We start from the raw sequence: 14,991 nt of genomic DNA, 5'->3' as shown, positions 1-14,991 counted from the left end.
CCACCTTACCTTTCATTCGCACCCTCGGGATTGAGGTAGAGTTGCCTGTATGCTGCCACCACCGCTTCTTTCACTGCCTCCTCTTTGGACCAGACTAACACCATCATCTTCCTCACCCCTTCCTGGGAGTTGGTGACGCCGAACTCGAAAGCAGACACAAAGAAGGAGACGGCCTCCAATACGTCAGAGTTCGTCTTGGAGACCAGAAGCTGACAGAGGATTGGCACTGCCTCTTGGACGAGCTTAGCAAAAGTTACACAATCCTGTAGTGTAGGAGAGGGTGACATACATTTGAATCCATCACATTTTAACCATACCATTTTGTAGGAGGGAATATTTACACTTGTATGAGAGCACAGGTAGGTAAAGAGTAATCCATGGGCCAAGTCTGACATAAATTTCTGACAGGGTCTCGATGAGGTTTTCGATAGTCTATGAACGAGGCCTCTGGAGCCTAATAATATCAGAGCAATGCCTATCTCAAACCAAAAATCAAGTCAGAGGGCTGTCTTAAGGGAGAAGGTCACCCATACCTGTGCTGCATATTTGACCTGAATGTTTGACTTCCTGATACAGTATAATCCCAGACAAACCCCGACATTTTTCAATGACTTGTGACATGTCTTTTAGTTTAATATGTTTTAATTTTTTTATTTATTGTATTCCTGTTTGTTTTTTTTCAGTTTACCATGGAAACCATAATGATATGAGTCCTATATTAGTCATCATTCTTTCTAAACCTCTCATTTTCAGAAACGACATGACCAAAATGTTTGTCGAATGGGTTAATGTCACAACTTGTAAACATACCTGCAGATATTGGACTAGAACTTGCTGTTTGGTGACCTCCGTGACGGATATGCTTTCCACTTCCGTGTTGGTATTTCCAGTCAACCCTGCCTCGGCTAATCTCTGTAAGCTCTCTATATCCAATTCTTGCAATTCACCCGTTGACTTATTCTCACCTGAGAACAAACAAACAAAAACTAATGTTAAGAGAGATAAAAAAGGAAGCCAAAAAAAAAGAAGAAATAAAGAAAAGAAGAAACGGCTAAGACATCAAGTGATTGTCAGGGCAACAGAAAAAGATATATTTGCATATTCATGGTGTAAAAATTTAATTTCCACTTTAGTTCAAATGCCCAAATCAATATCTTTTCCCTAACTCAAGATATGTTGAGTTGAGTGAATGTTACCTATTTTAATTGGCCAAAATTCTCCCTAACCCCAGGAAGTAGATCACTGTAGCTCAACTGTGATGTCATCAAGGCAGACTTTTGTCAAAGCCTTTTCAGCCAGTTGGGACAATTTCCTAATGCTAATACCTCTCTAAACTGTACTCCAATATCATGCTTCAAAGCACTGGTACTGTCAGTACAAACAGTTCCTAACCTTGATCTGATAGAAACATGATATTCATACTGCTCACACTGACAATACGAGTGCTCTGAAGCAGGACATAACACTACAGTATAGAAAAAATTGTCCCAACTGGATGGCCTTTTATGTTCCTACTTTGATCTTTTTCTGATTTTGTCAATGTCTGCTCAAGATATCAAATAATGTTTCTCCTCAGTTCTCAGTTCTCCTCGAGATGCAACTTGTTTGTAAGAATATCACTTCTGTCAGTGGATGAATGCTTTGTACTATGATGACATCACTCACTCTACTGTTGCCAGATACATTATTCATGATATTTCACAACATATTAAATATTTGTATCTCCACGATGTATACTTGTATAATAACATTGACACCAAATATGTGACAGAACATTTTCGGAACATATTTTGGAAACTGTCGACAACAGCCACCGAATTATACCTTTAAACAAATGATAAAAGCTGCAATTTACCGGTATAAATAACTTTCAGAATTCTGAACATCTCTTTAATGTCCCATTTTGAATCAGTGTCATCTTCAGTGTCATCTTCCACATCTTGCTCATCAGAACTGAAAATAAAAAACCAAAAATATGTCAAGGAATTGAATTTCTTCAACTTTTGATGATGTAATGATTTTAATTGAGAAAAAATAAAAACAAAGGAAAAGTTGTTCAACAAAGCTCTACCAAATAAAAACCTGGGCATTTTTTTGTTGTAAGAGTGCTACACTGGTAAATTTTATTTTTTAAGTGCACAAAATCAATAAATATAATGAATGTCATTTTCTACACCTCTCTCAGGGGGGCTTAAATTTGTTACTGGCAGAATATTACCTTATAATAATGCAATAGGACAAACCAAAACAACCATTAGAGTAGTTCATGCTTGGTTTGGTTGTGGGGGGGGGGAGGGGGGAGAGGGGCAGTGGGAACAAAATCTGCTTCCAAAATAAAGTACATTGAACAGCTGCTAGTCCCGATAGTAGTCAATTGCAGCCTGAGGTATAGCATTTGGGACTTGACGACTTTTTAGAGCTCTTTGTCGATAGAAATGAGTGGCTTTAGAATGTATGGTAACAGTTAGCAGAAAACTTACCTGTTTCTCGTTGGCACTTGAGCAAAAACTCCCTCTTCAGCCCAGCATTCTCGTGCAGCTTTGAGAAGTTGAACAGCTTTTAGCAAGCTGAACTCTGTCAGGTAGGTCCTAATCTCATCGATGACACTAGAAACAAAAAATTTATACAGACATTAAAAAAAAAAAAATCACGTTTGGTTGCATTATTTTTATCATTCAGAATGATACATACCAAGTTAACTTTTAACCAAAATTTAATGTTTTTCAATATTTTTTTACCGACTCAACCAGTGCGTTATTCCTATTAAACACAACTTCATGCATCATTATTACAGTAATAGTTATAACACAATGTTCTGATTCAAAGAGTGAAACCTGCATCTTCGAACCCAAGGCACTCTGATACTGTAAGAAATTCTTCAGTTTTACCGAATAGTGAACGATCGATTTGTTCCCGAGAATATGATCACGTCTATGAAGTACTAAATGATTATTTTCAAACAAAACCTGCTTCCATTATAAACTTGAAACTAATCGAACTTTCTCTTATTCTCACCTCTCGAGACTCCTCTCCTCGGATATTTCCATGGCCTGAGAAGATTTGTCGTGATCCTCGTCACGTTCCATCTCGGCAAAAATCTTTTCCAATTCCTCTTCGATGTTCTTCCACTGAACTAATTTCTCTTCCGTTAACCCTGAGGATGTGACCGACAAAATGTACAAGAAGGTTTATTTTCAGAAAGATATATCATATTTGGCTGGTCGAAAGCAAAACTTTTTTGAACTACGACACCTTCTGATATCGTGTTTAATCAAAAGGATAAGAATTGGAGTGTTAGCTCAGTGGATATATTTTAGCTTAGGAGTGTTAGCTCAGTGGTTAACGCCGGTGCCTTTAAATCATAAGGCCCAGGCCCCCAAATCATGAGTCACTCCAAGATTAATGTATGTCGTCCAGTTACAGAGTTGTTGACAATTGACAATTCATAATCATGGACATTAAATATGAATCTAAGAGACTGACTTCCGTCAGCTTGCGGCTTTGATAAGCCAATGATGGCTTCTTCGCGAGTTCCTGCTTGCAGGAGGATCTAATATACATACAATATGTCTAATATCTCACGGCAGAAATATCCAAGTACCTCTCTATTCCTTTTCTACAGCCAAAGCAGCGATATCCACTGACATTTAGCCAGTAGATAGCCTGAATTTCGAGGCCTGCTTTCCCATGTATGGTCTGACAAACATCTGACATATTACAAGATTATCAAAATGGAAGGTTTCAGCCTAAAAATTTAGATATGTTAGCATGCACGTACCGTTACCCTCGGCTGTTTGAGGCATCAGAGCTGAGAGCTTCTCCTTTTCCTTCTCAAGACTTGCCTCAAGCTCAGAGACAGGAAGCTAAAAGAAATCAAATCACAGGAAATCAAAATAGTAGTGTTCCACTTATTTTGAAGTGAAAAAATTCTTTGAAACATTCTTTTATATTAGTTTATTCAAATTGATTCACATTTTGCTGTACCTCCCTCCCCTTGTCCCTATACTCATATTTGTTGCTTTTTATGGCCCAAATATATCTTGCCATCATTTTCGGACCAATGATTATTATGAAATGATTACCTGTTCCTATACTGTACTCTGAGACTAATGCCTTGAAGAGTCAGTCTACACAATGGTCAGAAATATTAATTTTGAGTCAATTCTGTAAATACCTTTGTTACTAAATTCTTTTATTAATTTGCATTATTGACAGGGGTACAACTCAGCTAATGTAACATCTGGCATCACATCCCCCAGCCCCACCCCCTCCCCCACACAAACCCTGGAGACAAATATGTCAGTGGGCCCCCTTTTTAAAGTCTTCAATTTTCCCACAATATATCATGAAGATGAGAATAAATGATTTTTATCCCATATTTCCCCAGGTCCCCTAATTGACCCCGGCCCCTGGATCGGTAGTACCCTGATCCTTTCATTCTTCCTTCCCCTTAGAAAGTCACTGTACAAATTTAATGAACATGTTCATTTCACACTAAAATAACAACCACAAACCTTTGCTGCAAATGGATTGCTGGTCAAAAGAGCCGTCAATAGCTGGATGGCGGCCCTGCGGACCAAACTGGACTTATCGTGAAGCCTCCCTATGGTGAGTTCCAGCACGGCTTGCTGTCTAGTCAGGGGAATGGCCCGGTGTTGGCAAAGGTTCAGCCACACCTGTAGCGACCTGCTGCGACAGAAGGCGTTCACGTCATGAATGTGATCCTGTGGAGGGTTGAGGTGAGGACCTTAGATTCTTAACGGATTTTGAACAAGTTCCTATTCACTAACCTCACCCAGGTTGAGATAAATGTAAGTAATATGTAGGATGATAGGATAGCTGATTGGGTAATTAAAAAAACATGAAAACTGGAAAACATGAAAGAAATATTTGGCTACAAAGGGCATTGGATCAGCAACCTCGGGGTCATGGACCACAGGGCTACAAATATTGTACTCCACAGAGCTATCCTGCCCCTCTTTTGGGACAATCATTCATTGGCCGGTTTTTGGGGGGCTAGCTGGGGGAGCCGATCAGAAGCAACAGTAGCTGGCATATCTTGTAACCATTGATTACAACCCAATTCCATTCCATACAACCCTGAGAATAAATTCCAAGATGAAATTTTGACTTTTTATGTAGCTAGCCCACATATGAATAAGAATATGAACAATGCAACAAAAAAATAGCTTGGAAATTACAACAAAATATGGCAAAGAGCAAAGGAACTTTGGGTTATAATGAAAAAGATACAGAGCATATATGTACACAGAGCTATGTAAATAATTTAGAGGTGTCAGAGGTGCCTACATACCCGACCCTCAATGTTTGCAGGACCGTGGTATTTAAAGATGCTGTGATAGGACCTATATTATCTTTATATCGACAGGTCGACTTTTCATTCAACTGATACAATCTTGTACGTTTCAAACAAAGCTAATATCAGTGCATGTAGCTGGGTTATTCGATGGTTGAATTTTAACAAAATACTGTGCAAACGGATGCTTCACAGACCTGGTATTAAAACTTGGTAACCCTTATTTTAACCCAGATCATCTTTGCTTCCCCCTCCCCCTTCCTGCGGCCGATGTTGTTGCCTGGCAAAGGAGCCTACTGAGAGGATGTTATTCCCCCCCCCCCCAACATGTGAGAACATTTTCTATGATATACAGTAGGGCCTTGGTTGCAAGATGGTGTTATATTTTGCAGCTTTTGACGTAATTTAAGTTCAAGGTTTTGTCACTTTTTTCCTGCAAAATTTGGGCAGTTATCCCCTTCTAAATTTGTGGCCACCAATCAAAAAAAACTGGCAACCCTAAAAGAGGTAATGACCCCCAGTTTGAATACCCAGGCTTTACAGGGACATTTCAATAGGAATAATCTTACCTCCAGTTTATCAAGCAGCTTATCTCTTGTAGTTCTGGCTTTCTCGTTCAAACCTTCACCGCTCAGCACTTTACAGACGATGTTCCCCATGGCTGTCAGGATACCATTCCTCATGGTATAGGACTGATTAATATAAAGATTGTTTGAAAATGTTAGTAAATGAGTTCTTCTTTTATTATTTTACTACATTCAAAAATACACATTATTCTTTGAATTTTCAAACACTTTCATAAATTATTGCATAAATGTACTTTTCAATGACAAGCAAATTATTCCATACCCCGATAAGAGTTACTTACAAAGATGACAGAGTCTTTCAATCAAACCCCCCCCCCCCCCCTTTTAATGTGGGTTTAAATTTTTTATCTATATAATAAGATAAAAAGAATAACTGTGATCAGCAATGGAATGAAGATATTGTTAATGTTTCTTTGTACTGTGACTAGAAATATTTCAGAGAAAGCAAGACTTAACTATCCTACTTATCTGTTAGTTTTCTAAACACATTTTCCTCCTCCCCTCTACTGGTCATCTCTGAATTCGCTGCCTCTTGTCAAGTAATTGTCCCCCCCCCCCTCCCAAAGGGCTCCCTGGCTCTTCTCTAATTATTATTATCATTATTATACCTCTCCATCCAGATGAGTAAGTAAGAGACTCATGCTGGGTAGGATCGTATCCGGAATTAGATCTGACAGCTCAGAGATGAACCCTGCGTATCCTCTGGTACCGCTGTTGTCCCGGGCAAGGTCTTGTTGGTCCATCCTGCCCAATTCCCTGACAAAACAGAAACAAACAAACCAAGGATTAACCCTCCAAAAGATCAGATTAAGTTTACATATAGATATAATTGAAATTGTAGTGAGTTGAAAAATCCAGAACAGTGAAAAAACTTCCAGCCTCCACCGGGATTCCAACCCGGGTCTCCCGCTTTCTATATGCATGGACAAAATGACGGGTTCTGTGGCGCAAATGTTTGAAAGAAATGCTTCACGTCTGGAAACGAAGCAAGTCTTACAAAGTGTAATACAGCATGAGTGAACTTTGTCCAAGGTAGAAAAGTTGTCAAGAGAAAAAATAACGAAATTTACAGTATTTCATGGGTGAGGAAAATGTGTTGACCTCGCACACTACACAAGCTGCCAGGTAAAGTTACGATGACTAACTCGATAAGACTAAAGAAGTGCTTGAACTTGATCAGAATTCCAACCAGGGACTTCGCTGTTACAAAGTCCTGCGCTCTACCAAACAACCTATCTAGCCAGGTGGTGCCATTCTTATACTATGTGCCTATGGTAACACCCAAGGTTCAAACTACAACTTTTGAATAAAAACAAACACAGAGAGTGGTAGAAAAGGGGATTTTAAGACAAAATTTTTGCCTTTTTAGAGTATATTATAAATGCAGCTGAATGATGAAAAACTGACTGGGACAGTACAAGAGGAATGAAAAGTTTGACCACTAGACACAGGACTCAAAACTATTGTGGTTACCCTGAGGTCAATGGTTCACATCCTGTTATAACAAATTGCTCTTTCAAGTTTTTTTTTTTATTATTAATTTTCCAGTCATTTTTCCATTGTTCATTTACTTGTATATAAGTTAATATTACACATGGGAATTATGTTACAGACATGGTACAGTGGATCAGGTTCACCATTGTAATTAAATTCTCATCTTAATTTTCTAAGCACCGCCTCTAGACTACAGGGATGTGCTCACGCTGGGCGGCCCCGCCCAGCACTGTCTTAAAAATCGTGAATCCCGCCCAGCACTATTTTCATCTAAAATCCTGACATTCCTAACAATATATTCAACATAAATTGGGCCTAGCCTATACCAAAATCATACAGACTAATAATGCATCAGTTACGCATGCGAGAAACATTACTTACGACTCTCAATCAGTCCCTTGTAAAATCCCTTTGAAACAAACTAATAACATTTACCAGGTACGTAATATATTTCACTAAAATATAATTTAAAAATTTAAATTGTTAGCAAAACTAGTACTTGTGTATGTGCTTAAAAAGCTGCACAAGTGCCAGCATTTGGCATCTGAGCACCTTCAAAAATCGAAAAATTTCTCAAAGGAGAGAGGGACACCCCCTCCCCCTTATACCCTCTCCCAGGATGGGGATCAGTATACCTGGCACTCAGGAAATCCTGGGCACATCCCTGAGACTACTTAACCTTACACCTACCTGATGATTTCTCCCACGATGCTCTTGACACCAAAGACATCAACGATGGTTTGGATGGCCTGGGCAAGAGGAACCGTCAGATGCTCAAAGTGTTGGAGGAGCAGCAAGAGCTTGACGCTTGCACCTACGATGAAAATCAAAACTCAAAATGAAAACAGACGAGAAAGAGAGATCCGGTTATATAAGGTTAAAAAAAATTGTGATTTGCCCTGGTAGTCACAGACCCTGTGCATATTCCTGCTCTTGCCAACGAGTTTGTTTGCTCTTTAAAGAAAAATCAAAATCAAACAGACACAAAAGAGAAATCCGGTTATATAAGGTTAAAAAGAATTGTGATTTGCCCCGGGTAGTCACAGACCCTGTGCATATTCCTGCTCTTGCCAATGAGTTTGTTTGCTCTTTAAGGAAATTCCCGTCAGTAATATGACTGGTTATAATGGTTGTTTTATGATTGGTACTTACTTAGACCGTGGTACTGGTTATAATGATTGTTTCATGATTGGTACTCACTCAGACCGTGGTTGTATCGTTTCACTAGGATGGCAATGACGTGTACCAGGTTATCCTTTGTGACCTTGTTCTTCATCACCTCTGGGGTTTCCAGCATCTTATAACAACTCCCACTGACAAGGCTAATACAAGGAAGGAAATCACAACAACCTTTGTTTATTCTCAAACCTTGGCATGGAAATATTTAAATTTGGTGGTTTACAGTCTTGTACAATGCCAAGGCATTTTCAACACTACTGTTCAGAATTTAACTCCTGGTCCTTGGTGACTTGTCACACCCACAAACCCAAGTGTGCATAATTCAAACAGCCACTCCCAGGGTACTGCAGTGAGTCACATCTTATGTGTCCCCTAGGGTGCATCCACAAACTGGGCGGCACATGCAACTTTATTTAAAAGTTACCTCACAGGTCCATACACATGTGAAGAGAGGCAATGGAGATAAAGTGCCTGGTCCAAGAATACGACATTATGATCTGGACGTGTAATCGTTAGAGCTCAAGTTCATTGCCTTGACCAATTGACCACAACACTCTCACGAGAGGAACATGGATGTGGTTCACCCCTTTCAAATTACTTGTGATGCCCAAAGAATTAATCGAAAGAAAAACAAAATCTGAGACTGACCAATTTCTACAGATCTAAGTATCGATATGATATGCAAATTAAATGCAAGTTTTACATTTACAATTGACGAGAGTCCATTGAGGCTACAGTTTGTCAAGGCCAGGCATGTTCCTATGGTATAAATGACTTGAGGGCATTTTAACAGAAATTGGCGGATTATTTTTTACTTGGCTGCGATGACCATGAAGTGGATTGTGAATTTGCTGCAGTTTTACCAACCAACTTTAGCTTTAAAAACACACAAGATTGCAATTAAGTACTCAGCCAAAGAGTGTTGAATAATGAGTAATTATTAGTACACAAAATTTCATCGATCAGGCCCACATATACATCAGTTATATTATTAAAATTTCAAATGTTTTGATCGGCTCAATCCCGGTGACAGTTGTTTGAAATTGGAGTTGAAATTTACAAAGCTAGATTTGCCGCATTCTGATTGGATTTCAGTTTTGTCCGATCTGTTATCAAAAAAAGTTACCAAAATTAGTGCAAACAGACACTTTAATTACACCTTAACTACCCAAGTTGGCAGTTGCTTTTTAAGTTTATGCCAAGGAATGGCACTTACGTGAAATTACCGACCTGTAGGCACTACGAAATAACCCATTTCCTATTCATGCAAAATTAATATTCAAATTTATGTGTCTATAGTTATGGAAGTTGTCTCCGTCAACATCTGCATAATAAAAGATATGTCGATTCTCACTTGACAAATTCTTCTTCCACGACAGGTGGGTCCCACAGCCTCCTTATTTCTGTCTGTAGAATTTTAACCATGGCCTCTAAATAGTTGGCCCTTTCCGCTTCCCAGTCCATTTCTCCAGAGACGGTTTTCTTCTTCTTGCGGCTCTGTTTGGTGAGAGAGCAAACCAATTTGAAGTTAGCGTTCTTACCCAGTACATGGGTTGAAGTACAGTATATCAGTGGTCAGGGGTTGCTACATAATGACTTGGGCTACTGCATGTGTAGGGACGAGTACTGGGTACTGTACAAACGACCCAGGAATGTAATGGTCAAGTTACACCCAAAAAAAAAAAAAACCGGCATTCCTCAAAATGCTCATTTCTATGTGTTAGTATTACACAAAGCTCTTCTTTGTATGCTGTGAAATGCTACTTTAGTGTATTACTGATGAAACTACTGTTTTTTTGTTAATCTTGAAGACTTGTACATTCAAATTTGTATCTCGATTGCAATTTAAATACCAGATAAATGATTCCCATAAAAAAGTCTAAATAAAATAAAACTGTTAGCGAACTGCTTATCCACTAGAGAGCCTGTGTAGGAGTAGGAGAATGTGTAAAAATAATTGAAAAATTAATCAAAACGTCAGGCCATGAAAAAAGGAGCTAAATTATATGCTGTGATTTAGGGTAAGGTAAAGACTTCAGAACTTAAAATGCTAACTTTCAATACTACTGTAACATGTCACCATTTGAAATTTGCATTCATGACAGACATGTTTCAGTACAGTACCTGTAGTATCAAATCTATTAAACCACTGTAATAAAAAATTAAAATAAAAAAATATTAAAAAAGAAAAAAACTTTTAACTTACTCGTTTAGAAATGGCCATATCAACAGAAGGTCTACCGGCTTCTGTCTCAAATGCATCTGCCAGCTGACAGAGGAGGTAAACCACCATTTTGATCTCATTCCTCTTAACATTCTTCTCTGCAGCGTCCATCTCGGCTTCCTCCAGAAACGTGGAGAGTCCTGAAGTCAAGCTTCTCATAGCTGATTCAATAAAAAAAAACATCAAGATAAGGAACAGTATTGGATGAAAAAATACTATCCAAAATGAAAAAAATGCTATACAAAATGAAAAAAATGCTATACAAAATGGACATATTGTTATGCCAAATGGAGAAGTGTTATGCAAAATGGACAAATTGCTATGCAAAATGTAAAGATGTGTTGTATATGCAACAGGTTTTTGTACAAAGGAACTACGTGAAATTACTAAATAACTTTCAATACTGCTAAACAATATCAGAACACCAAATAATGCCCTGGAAGGACCTCATCTTTACTTCAATAGAGGCAACCTGTGTGTTTGAAGATGTCTATAATATTCATCCACCACCAAACTGGTCACAAGAAAAAAATGCCAAATTTATGTATCCTTGAAAGCTGATGAATATTGTCAACATTATCAATTGGCCAAATTGTGAACAGTAACTTTGTAGGTATTATTTAGTTGGCAGTTCAGTGAATTAACATGAATGCTCTTACCGGTCATCAAAATGTCCCATGCTTCCTCCCGAAATTCCGATCCTAGATGTCCAAAGTTCCTGAAAATTGGCAAGTTACACAATTATTGAAAACCTACTGTACAGTGCATTAAAGTGTAGCAGTATATCTACACAAGAAATATTCAATGCCACTTACACAACCTACTGTATGTATCTATAAATCTTTCCGTACAGCTGATTCACAAAATGTGCTCTGTACGCAGATTCAGAAAACCTATACTGGTAGATCATGGAACCATTTTTGCAATCATAAATGATAACTTAACCAATGAGAATAACATAAGGAAATACAGTACATTAAGCTTTGGAGAGTTTGTTAGTAAGGAAAGGCACACTGTACTTGTGACAGGATATTTCAGTAGAACAGAGCCGGACAATTTGCATGCACAGATGTTTCTGATCTTTTAGTTCCCATAATGAAATATTTCCAGTTTTGTTCATGGGATGTGGCTCATCCTAAATTGTTTGCAGTGTGCAGATTGTGGCTTGCAAGATCAATTTTACAATTTTGTGTCCACTCCTTCTCACCGCAGATGTTAAAATGAAGGTTTTAAGGGCAGAAGATTAAATTTATTTGAATCAATTTTAATTCTGTACCGTAATACACTGTAGAAGGCATCAAAGTTGTTAACCACTACTTGATATCCTTTGGACCTGACAGTTAACTTGCAACCTGTGAAAAATAAAAATGGAAAAGAGAAGATTTGGAATTTAAAACTGGACATGATAAATCATGCAGAGACATCAGGCTTATTCGATATTTAGGCTCATTGTACAATATGTGCATATTAAACAGCATTTTTGTGCTTAGTCTGCAAGTTTTCTATACCTATAGTACTGTACTGAACTGAGTGTCAAAATACAATAAGTCTGTAATTGATCAAGTTTAGACAGCCTCTTACAGAAAAGTTTCCACAAAATGTAGAAGCACCCTCAAGCTAATAACTTGCATTTATGAACTCAAGGCAATCCCTATCATTTCACAACACCGGCCTTGTTTTGAATTTTGAAGGACTAGTGATCACATGTACAATACATGTACAGTATGCAATATTGCAGTTTGGAATCATTCATAGGTGTTTTCCTTTCATTTCATAACTTGAAATCATAGATTACAGAAACTTAACTATTCAAGCATATGACTAACATTGTTATCAGATAAATGTCATATCATATCACAAAGTGACAAAGTATTGAAAACTTGTTGTGAAAATCAAAATTGACTCAAACAATTCCTTTCAAAGGACTACTTCAAGTCTTCAGTAGCACTGCAGCCACTGGAAAACGCAACAAGAGCTCAAAACCATAACTCATAAGCTGTTAAGTACTGACTACTGCCAAAGTCTCATTTGACAATCAGCAAATAGCGCAACTCACCAAGAACTATTTCTGTTAATTGTCGGACTGGGAAAACTTCGTCCACCACATACTGGTTTGTTCCAGATGATTCAAGAAGTCCTCTCTGATTTAATGGGATGACAAACTCCATCCTTGTTTTCTATAAGAATAGCAGAAAATTGTGGTTTAAAGAACTTTGTTGTGTCCACACAACATTATTAATAAAATAACTTCCAAGAAGCCTTGAAGTAACTCTACACTGAGCTAGGCCTATGAAATTCAATTGCACAACATTGGTAGTGGTACTTGGGAGCCTTATTTCATCATAAGTTTAAGGTAAAATAAAAGATAAAAAAAAAACAAATGAGCCAGGAAAAAGGAAGGAAATCAATCTCATGAATAATATGGAAAAGAAGCCTGAACATAGAAATGTGTACCAGGGTCGGAGTTAGTAGCACTTACTCAGTGTACTGCATTATGGCTAGCCATAACTTAGGTTAACATTAGGCTACAGTAAACGTTGTGTCACTGTATGCTTTGTTACACAAATGTTGTAACTAGCCTACTCTGTATACCAAGGCCCACACTAAATAAAGCTACTGACTGTATCCTAGGTTATAGGCATAACGTTACTCATGAGGTTTTGTCGTATCATGAAAAAGTTTAAATTTAAGTGTAAAAATTAATATCTCATACATTATTTTGATATCTTCTTCAGTCTGTATCGCCGCGTTATTCCTGTTGGTAATTCAGTTGCACATAACGTAATAGGCCTAGCCCGTGTAATACTATGTACTGCTACGTGAACGGTAATTCGATTCAAACTTACCCGCTTGTTGACGGTTATCGCGGGCCTAGAATTATGGAACGCCAATTAAGTCAAAATTCGTTGGCTTTATTTCCTGTCCGTATCATTCAGAGTAAAGACAGCACACCTGTATTACAGACGATCATAATTATTGAAATCCTTCAGGAGACCTTGTCCATATGCCTGATCATTCTCTGAGAACACTGCCCATACAAACATTAGTCATTTGAGCTGATAAACTGACTCAAAACAAAGGGGGAGGAGGAAGGAGGGGGATCGAAGGAACGACAGAAGAAAAGGGGGTCCACGTCCCATCTTCTTCCTCGTAGTCCAGCGAGCTCCATATACCAACCTCATCATACCTCCTTTCACATTCTCTTTTCTAGATCGAAATCAGTGATAGCAAATGATTGAATCTTACAAAAGAAGCAACTGGAGTGGAATATATCGAACCTTGCAAGTAGAGCAATACATTATCTTATAACTTATCCACAACTATTTGAGATATTCCGGTGGTTATAGTTAATTGTCAACAAGCTTGCTGGAAATTATCTGCATCTATGGTAAAAATACGATTTTTTTTTGCGAATTTGGAGATATTTTATGAATGCATCTGGAAACAATACATTAAATGGTGTCATTATTCTTATTTATCTTCAAATCTTTTTTCTCCTTAGTGATACTTCTATCGTTGAACTACATACAGAGAAAACTAATATTTCAACTTACCAAAAAGTGGTAGTTTTAGGAAAGAGAACAGTGCATGCACTGCAGACAGCTCCGAGCAAACGTTTCAGTTGTATCACTTTTCAAAGACGGAAGATTCAACAAGAAGATTAGAAAAAGAAAATGTTGTGCTTTAAATACATCTGCCATGATCACATCACAGATCACTCACTGTGATACATTTGATCTAGACGGCAAAATATTGAGATGAGGTTTTCAACTTACAGTGGATAAGTGTCTGGTTATCGTCTGATACTGAAATATCCGTTCAACAAAGAAATATCCAAGTTAGGGAATCAGTGGTTTGAGGCTCCAAATCAGATCATCAGATCTCTATATCAATAGTAACAATGACACTTTCCATCCCAATTATTTTAGGCAAAGTGGACAGTAATATGAAATGAGTCAGTCTTTGCTCTGGGCCAACTCTATTCACGGTCATAATACTATAGGACGACCAAAGGGCTACAATCCGCGTGCCACTTATTGCCGTTCCTCCTTCAATTCCGTTCTGTTGACTTATGGGATAATCAACCCTTTTACTATACTTCTCTTTTAATAAAAATGTGAAAAATAAAACACAAAAATTAAAAAGCCTATCTGATATAAGATCCGTGACCCAACAGCCTAGTGAAACCA

The 14,991-nt window shown here is 38.0% G+C and overlaps 1 protein-coding gene across 2 annotated transcripts in view; it reads right to left on the bottom strand.

Moving 5' to 3' along the window:
- Nucleotides 1-13,666, bottom strand: part of LOC139976004 (condensin complex subunit 1-like) — a 51,058-nt gene extending 37,392 nt beyond the window's left edge. The window contains exons 1-17 of one of the 2 annotated variants that reach the window (XM_071984372.1): nucleotides 13,648-13,666; nucleotides 12,858-12,978; nucleotides 12,078-12,153; nucleotides 11,461-11,519; nucleotides 10,784-10,962; nucleotides 9,932-10,074; nucleotides 8,599-8,720; nucleotides 8,089-8,212; nucleotides 6,513-6,660; nucleotides 5,887-6,009; nucleotides 4,515-4,724; nucleotides 3,779-3,863; nucleotides 3,016-3,154; nucleotides 2,481-2,606; nucleotides 1,856-1,953; nucleotides 811-965; nucleotides 10-263 (exon numbers count right to left, since the gene is read on the bottom strand). In XM_071984372.1, coding sequence (XP_071840473.1) covers nucleotides 10-263; nucleotides 811-965; nucleotides 1,856-1,953; nucleotides 2,481-2,606; nucleotides 3,016-3,154; nucleotides 3,779-3,863; nucleotides 4,515-4,724; nucleotides 5,887-6,009; nucleotides 6,513-6,660; nucleotides 8,089-8,212; nucleotides 8,599-8,720; nucleotides 9,932-10,074; nucleotides 10,784-10,962; nucleotides 11,461-11,519; nucleotides 12,078-12,153; nucleotides 12,858-12,969 — 2,153 coding nt within the window. In that variant the 5' untranslated portion in view covers nucleotides 12,970-12,978; nucleotides 13,648-13,666. Of the gene's footprint in view, nucleotides 1-9; nucleotides 264-810; nucleotides 966-1,855; nucleotides 1,954-2,480; nucleotides 2,607-3,015; nucleotides 3,155-3,778; nucleotides 3,864-4,514; nucleotides 4,725-5,886; nucleotides 6,010-6,512; nucleotides 6,661-8,088; nucleotides 8,213-8,598; nucleotides 8,721-9,931; nucleotides 10,075-10,783; nucleotides 10,963-11,460; nucleotides 11,520-12,077; nucleotides 12,154-12,857; nucleotides 12,979-13,514 lie in introns of both variants that reach the window. The other variant, XM_071984371.1, reaches the window with a different exon arrangement.
- Between the last annotated feature and the right edge of the window lie 1,325 nt (nucleotides 13,667-14,991).

Source organism: Apostichopus japonicus, chromosome 11 (genome assembly GCF_037975245.1).
Source record: "Apostichopus japonicus isolate 1M-3 chromosome 11, ASM3797524v1, whole genome shotgun sequence".
Classification (NCBI taxonomy): domain Eukaryota; kingdom Metazoa; phylum Echinodermata; class Holothuroidea; order Aspidochirotida; family Stichopodidae; genus Apostichopus; species Apostichopus japonicus.
This window is presented reverse-complemented; position numbering and strand designations above follow the sequence as displayed.